The 15,234-nt window shown below is 46.7% G+C and overlaps 1 protein-coding gene and 1 long non-coding RNA gene across 5 annotated transcripts in view; one reads left to right on the top strand and one right to left on the bottom strand.

Annotated features, from left to right (window-relative positions):
* The first annotated feature begins 8,546 nt into the window (after window positions 1-8,546).
* TICRR (TOPBP1 interacting checkpoint and replication regulator) overlaps window positions 8,547-15,234 on the top strand; it is a 50,559-nt gene continuing 43,871 nt past the window's right edge. For 2 of the 4 annotated variants that reach the window (XM_045058805.1, XM_045058804.1), the window contains exon 1: window positions 8,547-10,896. In XM_045058805.1, coding sequence (XP_044914740.1) covers window positions 10,234-10,896 — 663 coding nt within the window. In that variant the 5' untranslated portion in view covers window positions 8,547-10,233. Of the gene's footprint in view, window positions 10,897-10,930; window positions 11,072-15,234 lie in introns of those variants that run through there. The other 2 variants (XM_045058806.1, XM_045058807.1) reach the window with 2 other exon arrangements.
* Window positions 8,703-11,779, bottom strand: LOC123385798. The gene is made up of 2 exons (XR_006598837.1): window positions 11,556-11,779; window positions 8,703-11,460 (listed from the first exon to the last, which is right to left on the bottom strand). It is a non-coding gene; the product is annotated as an uncharacterized LOC123385798 (long non-coding RNA).

The following is a 15,234-nucleotide window of genomic DNA, read 5'->3' as shown; positions in this document are numbered from 1 at the left end:
ATCCATTCATCCCTCAATGGACATTTGGGCTCTTTCCATACTTTGGCTATTGTTGATAATGCTCCTATAAACAAGGGGGTGCATGTGTCCCTTCGAAACAGCACGTCTGTATCCCTTGGATAAATGCCTAGTAGTGCAATTGCTGGGTCGTAGGGTAGTTCTATTTTCAGTTTTTTGAGGAATCTCCATCCTGTTTTCCAGAGTGGCTGCACCAGTTTGCATTGCCACCAGCAGTGCAAAAGAGATCCTCTTTCTCTGCATCCTCGCCAACATCTGTTGTTTCCTGAGTTGTTAATGTTAGCCATTCTGACAGGTGTAAGGTGGTATCTCATTGTGGTTTTGATTTGTATTTCCCTGATGATGAGTGATGTTGAGCATTTTTTCATGTGTCGGTTGGCCATCTGGATGTCGTCTTTGGAGAAGTGTCTATTCTTGTCTTTTGCCCATTTCTTCACTGGATTATTTGTTTTTTGGGTGTTGAGTTCTGCATAAATTTTTTTTCAACGTTTTTATTTTTTGGGACAGAGAGAGACAGAGCATGAACGGGGGAGGGGCAGAGAGAGAGGGAGACACAGAATTCGAAACAGGCTCCAGGCTCCGAGCCATCAGCCCAGAGCCTGACGCGGGGCTCGAACTCACGGACCCCGAGATCGTGACCCGTACCGTGAGATCGTGACCTGGCTGAAGTCGGAGGCTTAACTGACTGCGCCACCCAGGCGCCCCAAGTTCTGCATAAATTTTAGAATCAGCATGTTAATTTCTATAAACAAACCTATGGAGATTATGATTTATGAATTGAATCTATAAACCAATTGAGGAGAATTAACAATATTGAATCTTCTAATCCATGAACATGGTATGTCTCTCCCTATGCTTACATCCTTTAAACATTTACCTTAGGAACGTTTTGTAGTTTTCATTATGTAAGTCTTGCGCATCTTTTGTTAAACTTATTCTTAGGTATTTTCTGTTTTTTTGTCTTTATCGTAAATTGGATTTTATTTTAATTTTACTTTTCAGCTATCTACTGCTAAAAAAAATCTGGAACACTTCACAAATTTGATGTCATCCTTATGTGGGGACTGAGTTAATCTTCCATATCATTCTAGTTTCAGTATATGGGTTGCCAAAATGACATTGTATGTTTTTTTTTTTCAACGTTTTTATTTATTTTTGGGACAGAGGGAGATAGAGCATGAACGGTGGAGGGGCAGAGAGAGAGGGAGACACAGAATCGGAAACAGGCTCCAGGCTCCGAGCCATCAGCCCAGAGCCTGACACGGGGCTCGAACTCACGGACCGCGAGATCGTGACCTGGCTGAAGTCGGACGCTTAACCGACTGCGCCACCCAGGCGCCCCGACATTGTATGTTTTTAATAAAAACATAGTATCATCCACTCCTGTGAATTTTTAAGATACACTCCAGGCAATGGGGCACCTGGGTGGCTCAGTCAGTTAAGCATCCTACTCTTGATTTGGGCTCAGGTCATGATCTCACGGTCATGAGACGGAGCCCTGAATCCAGGCTCTGTGCTGACATGGAGCCTGCTTAAGATTCTCTCTCTGCCCCTCCCCTACACACACACACACACACACGTGTGTGTGTGTGTGTGTGTGTGTGTGTGTGTGTGTGCTCTCTCTGTTAAAAAAGAAAAAAAAAGATACACTACAGGTAAGGAAGTCGCTTCTTACCTGGAGCCCTTTGTGCTCCTAGCACAGTGCCATGGACCCCTACAGGGAGCATTATGGGATCTCTGCCCAGAGTGCCTTCTCCTCTGGGTCACTATCTGGCTCTCTGAGGTTGGAAGCCTACATTCTCCACTACAAACTCCACACACTCACATCAGCTGTGATTTTGTAAAATGGTTCCTCAGTCCTAAAACATGGTGGCAAAAAATGCTTCCTGAGCCAGAACCTGATTTACTGGCTCATTCCTCACATTCATCCCCAAATATTACTGGAGAGAGAAAATCCCATCTCACGGACCTAAGGATAGCCAGAAAGAGTGAAAAGAGAGGCACATCTGTCAGGCTCTTTAAAAGCCATTTCTAACCTCTTGGGTGGGTCATGATGACCCATGAGGAGAAGACAGTGCCTCCTGCAAAAGCTGGGTGGCCCCAGCCTACAGGTGCTCTTGGAGCACGCGGAAACCTCTCTTCAGCCTCAGATGAGACTGGCCTGACATGCTTTCTAAGCTAACCACAGTATCATATTCTTCTTCTTTTTTAATTGTAGTGAAATATGCATAACATAAAAGTTACTGTTTTAACAATTTTATTTTATTTTATTATTTTTTTTTAATTTTTTTTTCAACGTTTATTTATTTTTGGGACAGAGAGAGACAGAGCATGAACGGGGGAGGGGCAGAGAGAGAGGGAGACACAGAATCGGAAACAGGCTCCAGGCTCTGAGCCATCAGCCCAGAGCCCGACGCGGGGCTCGAGCTCACGGACCGTGAGATCGTGACCTGGCTGAAGTCGGACGCTTAACCGACTGCGCCACCCAGGCGCCCCATTAACAATTTTAAAGTAAACAGTTCAGCAGCCTTAAGTAAGTACATTTGCACTCTTGTGCAAACATCACCCCCATCTGTCTCCAGGACTGTTTCTCATCCCCTATCACGGTTCATCTTAGAAAATTATTTTTTCATCTGACCTATGCTTTTTGAAGAATGAATTAAAAGCAGGTTGCCCAGCCCTCCACTCCCAAACCACTTCGCAGTCCTGGGATCCACAGTGTGATAGAAATCTTTCCTCCTGGCTCCCATTAGCTGGTCCAGGCCTCATGGGCTTAGCCCAATGCAGGGCTGTGAGCCCTCGGGCCCCCTGTCCGAAGGGGGTGGGTGGACGCCTAGGGGGTGGGGCTTCCAGATTAGCTTCCGCCCCCTCCTCTGCTCTGGCCCTGGGTCCATTAGGGAGATTGCAGTCCTGCCCACCCCCCCGCCCCCCAAATTGTCTGGGGCTTCCGTTTCTTCCCGCCCTGCCACCAGGTCCCCACAACTTTCCCGAGCCTCTACAAGCCCCTCCAAGCGTCCTGAGGGAATGTGAGACCCTTCCTTCACGGTGAAGCTAGCCCCGCCCTGGGGCAGAGCCCGAGGCCATGATCTTTCCCTGCCTAACTGCCTCCTCACGTGGCAGACCCAGTACAATTTGCAGTATAAATGACGTCCGAGAAGGGCTTTGATTCTGTAAGGAGTTTCAGCGGGCGCAGTGGCCCCACAACCACCGCTTTGGCCTCATTTCTTTTTAATTTTTTTTTCAACGTTTATTTATTTTTGGGACAGAGAGAGACAGAGCATGAACGGGGGAGGGGCAGAGAGAGAGGGAGACACAGAATCGGAAACAGGCTCCAGGCTCTGAGCCATCAGGCCAGAGCCTGACGCGGGGCTCGAACTCACGGACCGCGAGATCGTGACCTGGCTGAAGTCGGAGGCTTAACCGACTGCGCCACCCAGGCGCCCCTTTGGCCTCATTTCTTAATGGGCTTCTGCCTGCCAGGGGACCTTCCTTTCATTCTCCAGTTCTCCCATCGGTGAGTGGACCTGGTGTTCCAAACGATTGTCACAGGGCCCAAGGTGAAGGGTTTCTGAGCTCTGTGCCGTCCTGATAAGGCAGGCCTGGGCCATGCCTCACTGGCTTCAGCCACAGCTTGGCTTTCTCAGCCAACAAAGAGGGCCAGGCCCACGGGACTCTGGAATCACATTGGCCCTCAGACCTGGTTTCCCAGGGAGCACTGCTGGGGTCGGAGCAGAGTGAGGTTGGAACAAGAGATTAGGGTCCCAGGCCTTAGGTCAGGAGGGGTCTGAGAGAGGACAGGGCAGGGGTGAGGCAATCACCGCCCAGCCTGCACTCCTGCTCCCCACTCCACCCCATCTCTGAGCCACAGACAGCCCTGCTCCTCCAGGAAGTAGAGCGACCACTCAGTGAGCTGTGTGACGTCTAGCAACTTACTTAACTTTTCTGAACTGTTAAAATGGAGATGTACAAATGGTTTTGGGGATTAAATAGGAATGTTCTGGTTGAACAAATGCCTGGCGTGGAAGAGAAACGATCTCCTCGGAAGACCCACCCCTTATCCAGACCCACCAAGGACACATACGCTATTTGTCAATGCCAGTAAAAATCCCCAGACCTGTGACCTCAAGATGCCCTGCCCAACGGGAGCTGGAGGGGTCCAGACACCTCAGCTCCTTTTTCAAAGGAGGGCAAGGACATTTTTTGTCATCATCACCCTCAAGGAGAAACCAGAGTTTCACTGGGCCCCTGGGTGGCTCGGTCGGTTAAGCATCCGACTTCAGCTCAGGTCATGATCTCACGCTTTGTGAGTTAGAGCTCCGCGTTGGGCCCTGTGCGGACAGCTGGGAGAATGGAGACTGCTTCGGAGTCTGTATCTCCCTCTCTCTGTGCCCCTCTGCCCTTTGTGCTGTTTGTGTCTCTCAAAATAAATAAGTACATAAAAACATCAAAAAAAAAAAAAGGGGGGGTGGCGCCTGGGTGGCTCAGTCGGTTGGGCATCTGACTTCAGCTCAGGTCATGATCTCATGGCTCATGGGTTCGAGCCCTGCATCAGGCTCTGTGCTGATGACTAGGAGCCTGGAGCCTGCTTGGGATTCTGTGTCTCCCTTGCTCTCTGCCCCTCCCCTGCTCATGCTCTGTTTCTGTCTCTCAAAAATAAATGAATGTAAAAAAAAAAAATTTTTTTTTTTTTTAGAAAAAAGAAAAAAAAAAAACCAGAAACTCAGAGCAAGGAGGGAGTTTGGTGATATGCCCAAGCCCCACCGCAACCCAACTCAATTAGAATCTTTGCCGGGTAGGGCCAGCTTTGGATAGTTTTTAAAAGTCCCCAGGTGTTTCTAATGTGTAACCAGGGTTGAGAACTGCTGGTTTAGTCCAACCTCCTCATTGCAGAGATAAAAGAACACACAGGGGGAGAAAACCCCAGAAAGGTTAACAGAAATAAAATATTTAAAGTGAAAGAGTATGGTTCAAATTAGTTGCCCTAAAGGGGGAAGTTGTTATGATTTCCCTATTTCTGTTATTGCTCTAGGCAGGCTAGCTCTGTGGACATGTGTCTTATAGGGTCACACCGGCCCCTCGTGCTTGGAAGGGCCCTGTGCTTGACTTACTGCTCTGCCGCTGCTGTTTTGAAATGTTTAATTTTTTTAATAAGGGGTCCCACATTTTCACTTTGTACTGGGCCCCGCTGGTCCTGGCCCTAGATCGCACAGCTCTTAAAACCAAACTGGATTATCACCCCTTTAAAGGAAGACGAAGAATGCAGGGCTCAGAGGCTTGCTGGACCTCCTGGGCTCCATTGCCCAAGGAGGTCCCTTCTGTCCACTCCATCAGGGGAGGAGGCTGTCCTGGGATCTCCTGCGGGAAGCAGTGAAAGAGTTCCAGTGCTCTCTCTTACAAGCTGTGAGAGCCCCTCTGAGCCTCAGTTTTCTCATCTGTAAAATAATGCCTGCCTCGCAGAATTACTAAGAGTGGCCAGAATTATGCCTGTCCCTCTAGATGCTGGAAATATGTGACTTCCCTTGCTTTATAGGAACACAGAACGCATCATTCCCCAAAAGAATAGGACCCACGTGCTCCAGGTGCAGCCTTGTCAGCCACCCCAAGGTCCTTTTTTCTCCCTCAGAGGCCCAATTACAGTAAGTTCCCAGATTTTTGCTTTTCTCACCCAAATGAAGGACAAGCAGTTCTGGGGAAAGCTTTCATTCTGGAGTGGGCTTGTAGGCTTGAGAGTCCCTGGTGAAGGGTTGCTGCTGCTGCCCTCTGGTGGTAATGTGTGTATATGCACAAATTCCTAACCTGGGAAACGCTTGGTAACATACTGAATTTCAATTATGATAATAATTTATTGCTACTCTGCTAGGCAAGAGGGATACAAAGACAAATAAAACATAGTTCTTGCCCTTTAAGAACTTTAAGAACTCACAGCTTAGAAAGTGAAAGGGAGATAGCTCGAATACAGTGTAACGTGAGAAGTTATAAAAACAACTCCCCCGGCACCTGGGTGGCTCGGTAGGTTAAACATCCGGCTTCAGCTCAGGTCAAGATGTCACGGTTCGTGAGTTCAAGACCGGCATCGGGCTCTGTGCTGACAGCTCGGAGCCTGGAGCCTGCTTCAGATTCTGGGTCTCCCTCTCTCTCTCTGCCCCTCCCCTGCTCGTGCTCTAGCTCTCTCAAAAATCAACATTAAAAAAACAAAACAAAACACGAAACAAAAACAACAACACCCGACTTCTAGCTCCAGACAAAATAGGGTACACATATTCCTATTCTTCCCACTAAGTAAAGCTGAAAACTTATGGACATTCTATATACACAGACATGAGAAGACCTCTTTGAGGTTGAGAGAAGAGGCAAACTTTGCTAGGGGACTTGAGACCCAAAGAATGGCATGGCAGTGAGTTCCCAGGGTTTTCTTTTGTCCTTTTATATCTGACCGGATACTGGAGAAGCTGACGACCTTATACATCCATGGATGCAGACTAAAAAAATCCCCGAGGAAAGTCTGCTCTCTCCAGTCAAAAGACCAGGAAAGGGGTAGACAAACAAGACAGAAAACTTCTAGACAATAATCACTCCCGTGAGGTCAAACTCCAACAAACACCAAGCCAAACCAAATCAAACCAACAAACAAACAAGCAAACAGTGTCCCAGCCCCATCAGCAAAGGCTGAGTGGGATCCCACACTTGTGCCCACGCTGGGCATCACGAGGCAGCCCCTTCCCCTGCCAGGGTGGCATCAGAGGCCAAGTGGGGAGCTGGCACTTTTATCCCCACCCGATGGTAATGAGGACCAAAGTGGAGGTCCCTTAGGGAACCTGGACTCCCACATCTATCCGCCGGGAACAAGATGCCCCCTCTGCCCCTGCTGGGGTGATGTCGGAGGAGGCACAGCGGAGAAACAGGACTGGCACAACCCCTGTGGTGACACAGTTCCCCCACCTGCAGTGTCAGCAGGGGCCACAGAGGCCAGGGGGAAGGGGGCTACATTTTCTAAGTGATGGGGGTGGAAAAAAAAAAAAAAGATCTGTCAACCCAGAATTCTATATCCAGTGAAAGCCCTTCAGAAATAAAAACATTCTCAGAAAATTAAGGAATTTTCTGCAAGCAGACTTACTTTAAAAGAATGGCTAGTGGAAGCTGTAAAACACAGGAAAAAAAATGATAAAAGAAGGAATCTTAGAACATCAGGAAAAAAGAAGTAACAATGGAAAGAGTAAAAGTATGAATAAAGACAATACAATTTCCTTCTCTCAAGTTTTAGAAGTTTGATGGTTAAGGCAAAAATTATAACCAATGTAGGTATTAATATTTATAAAGGAAATAGACAATTTTAAGTGAGGAACGGTAAGGGGACTTAAAAGGAGGTAATATTTCTATACTACATTATACTTCAGACTGTGATTAAGTTATACATACATATTGTAATACTCAGACAAAACCCTAAAAAAATCTATACTGGGGCAACTGGGTGGCTCAGTTGGTGGAGCATCTTACTCTTGATTTCGGCTCAGATCATGATCCCAGGGTCATAGGATCGTGGCCGCGTTGGGCCCTGTGGTGAGTGGGGAGCCTGCTTAAGATTCTCTATTTCCCTCTGCCCCTCTTCCCCCACCCGTGCACTCTCAAATAATAATAATAAAAATCTATATAAAGAAATACACTAACAAATAAAATTAATAAATAAAAATTGAATTTAAAAAAAAGGTTCGGGGTGCCTGGGTGACTCAGTCAGTTAAGCGACCAACTTCAGCTCAGGTCATGATCTTGTGGTTTGCGAGTTCGAGTCCCGCGTGGGGCTCTGCGCTGACAGTGCAGAGCCTGGAGCCCCTTTCGGATTCTGTGTCTTCCTCTCTCTCTGCCCCTCCCCTGCTCACGCTCTGTCTCTCTTTCCTTCAAAAATAAATAAACATTAAATTTTTTTATTTTTTATTTTATTTTTTTTTTAATTTTTTTTTTTCAACATTTATTTATTTTTGGGACAGAGAGAGACAGAGCATGAACGGGGGAGGGGCAGAGAGAGAGGGAGACACAGAATTGGAAACAAGCTTCCAGGCTCTGAGCCATCAGCCCAGAGCCTGACGCGGGGCTCGAACTCACGGACCGCGAGATCGTGACCTGGCTGAAGTCGGACGCTTAACCGACTGCGCCACCCAGGCGCCCCAACATTAAATTAAAAAAAAAAAAAGTTTCAATTAGCACTGAGGGAAGGAGGAGGAAAAAACAAAAACCAAAAAATGAAATGGCAGACTTAAGCCCTAATAATCAATAATACATTACACATAGTCTAAATACATCAATTAAAAGATAGAGATTGGCAGAACAGATTTTTTTTAATGTTTATTTATTTTTGAGAGAAAGAGAGACAGAGTGTGAGTGGGGCAGGGGCACAGAGTGAGGGGGAGACACAGAATCTGACGCTGGCTCCAGGCTTCGAGCTGTCAGCACAGAACCCCACATGGGGCTTGAACCCATGAACCGTGAGATCATGACCTGAAGGGAAGTCGGACACCCCACCGACTGAGCCACCCAGGCGCCACTGGCAGAACAGATTTTTAAAACTGACTCAATTATATGTTATGTAAAGAAACTCACTTCAAACATAATGATATAGATAAGTTAACAGAAAAAGATCCGAGCCAGATATACTATGCAAACACTAATCAAAGAAAGCAAGACAGGCTATATTAATAGCAGATAAATTTATTTCAGAGCAAAGAAAAGCACCAGTTACAAGAAAGGACTATTACATAGTGATAGAAGGGCCAATACACTAAGAAAACACAGCAATTCTAAGGGTGTACGCATCAAACAACAGAGATGCAAAACATATGATGCAATATAATGATAGAACTGAAAGAAATAAGACACATCCACAATTATAGTTGAAGACTTCAACATCTTCCTCTCAACAACTGAGAGAATAGTTAGAAAATCAGCACAGATATAGAAGCACTCAAAAAACACACTAACCAATGGGATCTAATTGGTATTTCCGGAACACTCCACTCAAAAATGGCAGAACATGTCCCTTAAACTGGTCCCATCTCCCACCCTTCCTTGACCTCCCTACAGCATACCGTAAACACACTCCCCCTTTGTCCTCAGCCTCTACCTTGAATAGTCCCTTTACCTTGTTGCCTGATTAGAAACCTGGCTTCTTCTATTTGCAACAGGAAATGCTTTTTAGTCACTAAGTATATTTCTTCCTGACTATAACAGTAACAAGGGGATACAGAATAGAAAATTCAGAAAAGTGTGAAATAGGTATATATGTTTAAAATCACCATAATGTCTTCATCACCCAAAGACAACTTTCGGTACAGTTTTATCATAACAGTTTAAAAATATACGCATAGAAAATTGGGGGTTCTCACTGCATGTGCTGTTTCACAGTCCTTTTTTAAAAAATCTAATGTTACATATAAAAATATTTTTGAAAGCTACCTGATGTTCCTTCCCTTTAGGCCGTACCGTACTTTAGTCGTGCCCATTTGAGCTGTTTTCCAATCTTTCTCAAATTAAGTAAGTAACTCTATGATGTACCTAAGTCTTTTATTTGGATCTAATTACCTTCTTCAGAGAAACTCCTTGAAATTATTGGGGCAAAGTGAACTTTTAATTGTTAATAAATTTTTTTAAAATTACACAAAACGAAAATTTCATCATCGGATTCTACTCCATAGAAAGTCTAGGGCGGCTTCCTCCCAGTTTGAATCGGACCGTCTCAAATTCCCCTCCAGTCCTAAATTTTCAGTCTCGGTAAACATCTCCCAGCAGCCCGCACCCACGCCTGCGCACAATCGCCCAAACGCAGGCCTCCTGACCGAAGGGGAAACTTAAGGACACGCCCCCGAAGCGCAACCTCTTTAAATTTTAAAATGAAGGCCCGAGCCAATGAATGTTAAGTTTCTCCCGGAACTGGGTGCCCCGCTCACAGCCACGCCCTCCACCAATCAGGCAGAGAGCTTCTCCGTCGTCCTTCCAATCAGCGCCAAGGCTGGGAGTTACTCACGTAAGTTACGTAAGGCGAGCGACCAATAGGAGCTGAGTCGGGGGGCTGACTCCGCCAATGGCAGCAGCGCTTGGAGAGCGCGGGAGCTTTTCCACCGGGACTCCTGAGGGAAAGTGGTGAATGGCGCTGGTTCCCTGAGGCGAGGGCCGAGAGGACGGCGGCGCGGGCCCCGGCCGGAGCCCGGGGGCGGCGGCGCGGCCGGCATGGCCTGCTGTCACAACGTTATGTTGCTGCTGGACACCGCGGGCGGTGCCGCCGGCCGGAGCCCGGCCCGGCGGGCCGCCCTGCGCCTCCTCACTTACCTGAGCTGCCGATTCGGCCTGGCCAGGGTCCGCTGGGCCTTCAAGTTCTTTGACTCCCAGGGGGCGCGGAGCCGGCCGTCCCGCGTGTCTGACTTCCGCGAGCTGGGGGCCCGCTCCTGGGAGGACTTCGAGGAGGAGCTGGACGCCGTGCTCGGGGACGGCGCCCACGGCGCCCACCTGCCGGGCCCGGCGTCCAGGGCCAGCCACACGCACGGCGCCCTGATGGAGACGCTGCTAGACTACCAGTGGGACCGGCCCGAGATCACGTCGCCCACCAAGCCGATCCTGCGCAGCAGCGGGAGGAGACTGCTGGACGTGGAGAGCGAGGCCAAGGAGGCCGAGACTGCGCTCGGGGGCTTCGTGAACGCGGTCTTCCTGCTGGCCCCCTGCCCGCATTCGCAGAGGGAGCTGCTGCAGTTCGTGTCCGGGTGCGAGGCGCAGGCCCAGCGCCTGCCGCCAGCCCCTAAGCAGGTGATGGAGAAGTTGCTGCCCAAGCGAGTGCAGGAGGTCATGATCGCCCGAAAAATCACCTTGTACTGGGTGGACACCACCGAGTGGCCCAAGGTGAGTTAATGGTAAGGTCCGACTTGGTGCACGGTGCCCTGCGGGATCAGCCGGAGCCTGGCGGCGTCCGCAGAGCCGCCAGTAGACCCAGAATGCGACCAGCCTGACCCGCATGGGTCCGTTCGGGAGGAAAGTCCTGTGGTCACAAAGTGGGACAGTCTCCACGACGAAACAGGTAGGTCCTTGGGCCCTGCTGAGGTCAGCGTTTAAAGCCCTTCACAATTTGGGCCCTGTCCGCCTTCCCAGGGAATACTCCAGCATGTGAAGCATGGTCACTTGGGTCAACAAGTCTTGAGTGTTTGTTCTGTCTTATCAGCCACCCGGAAGCCTTTGCGAGTCTAAGCCTCTCTTCCAACGCCTAGCCCAGTGGCAACACCTCGGTCTCTGTTTTGAATTTCCACCCACTTTTGTGGCACTTACCCTTTCCCAGTGATCAGTTCCGCTCGTGCAAGTCTCTCCCTTTCATCTGGTCTAAAAACGTCTCAAAGGCAGGGCCGCACACCCCTCTGTGTCCCCTGCAGATGCACCTTGAACGTCGTGGGAGCTCAGTTAAGTATCTGTTGACTAAAGGAGTCCATTTAGGTACTTCCGGTTCTAAGTGGCTCATTTGGGGCCCCAGCTTCAGTTAAGCACCCCTTATGATAAGTATATATTTTTACTTTCATTTTTCTGCTGTCTGCTTGTTGTAATAGTCAAGCCATTGCACTGAGCGCCTACTGCACGTTGTAGCTGCTGGGGGTGCGGTGGTCAGCTGAAGTGGTTTACCTTCTGGTGAGGAAGATTCATGAAACAGATAAGATTAACAGATCAAACAGGTGAGCAGGAGGAGATAAAAGGGTGGGGGGACTGTTGTATATAGGGTGATGGTCAGGGGAGGCCTTTATAAGCAGAGAAGGGGAAGGAGGAGGAATGTGAAGGCCGGGAAAGAACATTCCAGGCAAAGAACAAGTATAAAGGTTTGAACTAGAAACGAGCTTAGTTTGTTTCAGCAAGCGCCCATCTATGGGGCCTAAGCAGTAAAAGTGCCAATTTTCTTCTAATTGATGGGAAGTGGGTTAACCAGGTGAAAGACGTGATTCCGCTTATTGAAAACTCCTGCCACTGAACGAGGGGTGGGTTAAATTGCAAGATTACAAATGGAAAATGAGCAGATGCTTAAATAATGGTATGTAATGTTAAAATTTCCAACGTGCTTTCGCATACAAAGCCCAAAAAAGGCGTGGGAAATGCAAAATAAGGCAGCAGTGGCTTGTCAAAAGGAAGGGACAGAGTGTTTAAGGGGATTGTAAACATTTCATGGAGAAAAAGGAATCCTAGAACTTAAAATTTCTGAAGGCAGCAAATGAAGTGTTGGACCCATACACAACACATAAGTGTTTGATTTGGGATGATTGACACCAGATCACAACAAAGACTTGGTTCTGAAATTATATCAAATACCGGCTAGAAATCTTAACAGATGGGGCTTGGAGATCCTTCTCCTTTTTCTCTTTTTGGAATAGCTTTGCAATAAGGAGATTGATGGTACCTTTTTGGAGACCCCTTCCAGTTCTGACGCTCCACCTTCTGAGGGGATGGGTCTTCTCTGAGGCTTCCCTTCTCACATTAGCTGTGTGTTTCCACTAAGAAAATGTCCCATCAAACAGGCTTTTCTGGAATTTTTTTTTCTGGTGAAGATTGATCCTTTACTATTCAAAAAGCCTCTGCCCGGCCACACCTTGGAGACAAAAGGGAGCTTTGGGTCCTGTCCTTGGAGAGCTCTGGCTACAAGGGCAGAGAAAAGGGAAGGAGAGAAAATCCAGGCCCTGTCTGGTGGAGCTCCCCATCTGGGAAATGCAACAGGAGAAACAGAACCTGGATTCACAGACTGGGGGAAGAGGGACCCAAGCACAGAACTCTGGCAGAATAAAGGGAACACAGGAGACTCCTGGAACACTTTTGGCTTTCTCTCCGATTTATTCAACACCTACTTATTACCTGTCTGCTAGGTGTGCTGAGTGTACCATTAAGTGAACCAGACAGATGCTTTCCTGGAGTTTACAGTCTTGTGGACATTTATAAATTTCCAGATTTGAAACTATCACTAAGGCTTGTCTGTCAGTTATTCTGTAATATGCATAAAAATGAAAAATATAGGGGCGCCTGGGTGGCTCAGTCGGTTAAGTGTCCGACTTCGGCTCAGGTCATGATCTCGCGGTCCGTGAGTTCCAGCCCCATGTGGGGCTCTGTGCTGACAGCTCAGAGCCTGGAGCCTGTTTCAGATTCTGTGTCTCCCTTTCTTTCTGACCCTCTCCCGTTCATGCTCTGTCTCCCCCTGTCTCAAAAATAAATGTTAAAAAAAAAAATTTTTTAAAATGAAAAATATAACCATACTCTTTATATTGATTGTGTTTTTTATTTTGAAATAACTTCAAAAAAATTTTATTTACATCCAAGTTAGCTCACATAAAGTGTAATAATGGTTTCAGGAGTAGAATTTAATGATTCATCACTTCCATATAACAGCCAGTGCTCATCCCAACAAGTGCCCTCCTTAATGCCCATCACTCATTTAGCCCATCCCCCACCCAGCACCCCTCCAACAACCCTCAATTTGTTCCCTGTATTTAAGCATCTCTTATGGTTTGTCTCCCTCCCTGTTCTTGTATTATGTTTTCTTCCCGTATGTTCATCTGTTTTGTATCTTAAAGTCTTCATATGAGTGAAGTCATATATTTGTCTTTCTCTAATTTTGCTTAGCATAATACCCTCTAGTTCCATCCACGTTGTTGCAAATGGCAAGATTTCATTCTTTTTCATCACCAAGTAATATTCCGTTGTGTATATATACCACATCTTTATCCATTCATCCATCGATGGACATTTGGGCTCTTTCCATACTTTGTCTCTTGTCGATAGTGGTGCTGTAAACATTGGGGTGCATGTGCCCCTTTGAATCAGCGTTTTGTATCCTTTGGATAAATACCTAGTAGCGCAACTGCTGGGTCCTAGGGTAGCCCTATTTTAAATTTTTTGAGGAACCTCCACACTGTTTTACAGAGTGGCTGCACCAGTTTGCATTCCTCATGGTGGTTTTTTCAAATCATGTGCATGTATTACTTCTCATCAAAAGTTGATTTTTTTTCAATTCTTATTAAAGCTTTACTTTTCAATTGATTAGCAGATTTTTTTTTTCCTGGCTATCCTCTAGCCAGAATCTCTAACAATTTCAACAAATTTTTTGTTTCCCTTTGGTGGAAAACCCCAAACAGGATCTGTGGTGTATGAACTAGCTTACCATTCTCCCCTATAGCAGTGAACACAGGCATGGACACATGGATGGTAACGGCAGATACTGATTAATTTCCAAACTGGCATGCATAACTGAAAAGTCTTACAATATATTGTTTATCTTCGTTACATGTGATATTTTCTGTTCTCTGATATTTCCTATCCTGGTTTTTTTTTTTTTTTTTTAAACGCTGATCATAAGCCAGGAAATTGATCCATCAAAGGATCCATCCGAGTCCATCAAAGGGTCATAACCCTCATATTAAAAGCACTATCCAAGGTAGTTCTGGGTTCTTGGACTAGTCTATCCTTCCCTTGCTGTGACCTTGGGCACTCTTATGCCCCTCTTTGAACTTGAATATATGGAAAGTTTGGAGATGTCCTGGAAGACCTCACATTTCCATAGCAATTTATTGTCTACAGTTATTAACTGTCCTGTGGAGTAGGCAAACCAGCACAATAATCATATTTTGGGGTAGGCACTCTTCTGTTCCCATACTACTTGAATATTCTCATGTTATATTGTGATGCTGCATTAAATATTTCATTTTATTACTGTTTTATTCCACCCCCAACTTTAAAATTCTAGAAGACAGGCACTGTGTCTCACTAATCTATGGCGTATAAAGTTTGCTCAATGAAAGTTTGAAATCCATGCTTGGGTGTTGAGACTCAGAGGGGGTCACCTCAATGCTCCCTGATAGAATTCCCACTGATTAAGTAGGTCAGTTTAGGATGTTTGCTCAAATGGGTATTGGAGTTCGACCAAATTGTTGTAATAAAACAAGATTTTAATGCCTTAAAAAAAAAAGTTTGTTAAAAGAAGGTTGAATGGAGCGTTGGCTGTGTGTGAGGAAACGAGTGGCTTTTACAGAGAAAGCAGTATTTGAGCTAGATTACCAAACTTAGTGAAGAGGGAAGGGGAAGACACAGGGAACAACGAACAAAAGCATGGATGATAAAACGGGGCATGTTCAGGAAACAGTAGTGGTTCAGTGTGTCTGGAAAGCAGTGATGGGTGAGGGAAAGATAATGTGTTTGGAAAGTTTGTTTAGGGCTGGGCTAGCC

Source organism: Felis catus, chromosome B3 (assembly GCF_018350175.1).
Source record: "Felis catus isolate Fca126 chromosome B3, F.catus_Fca126_mat1.0, whole genome shotgun sequence".
NCBI lineage: Eukaryota > Metazoa > Chordata > Mammalia > Carnivora > Felidae > Felis > Felis catus.
This window is presented reverse-complemented; position numbering and strand designations above follow the sequence as displayed.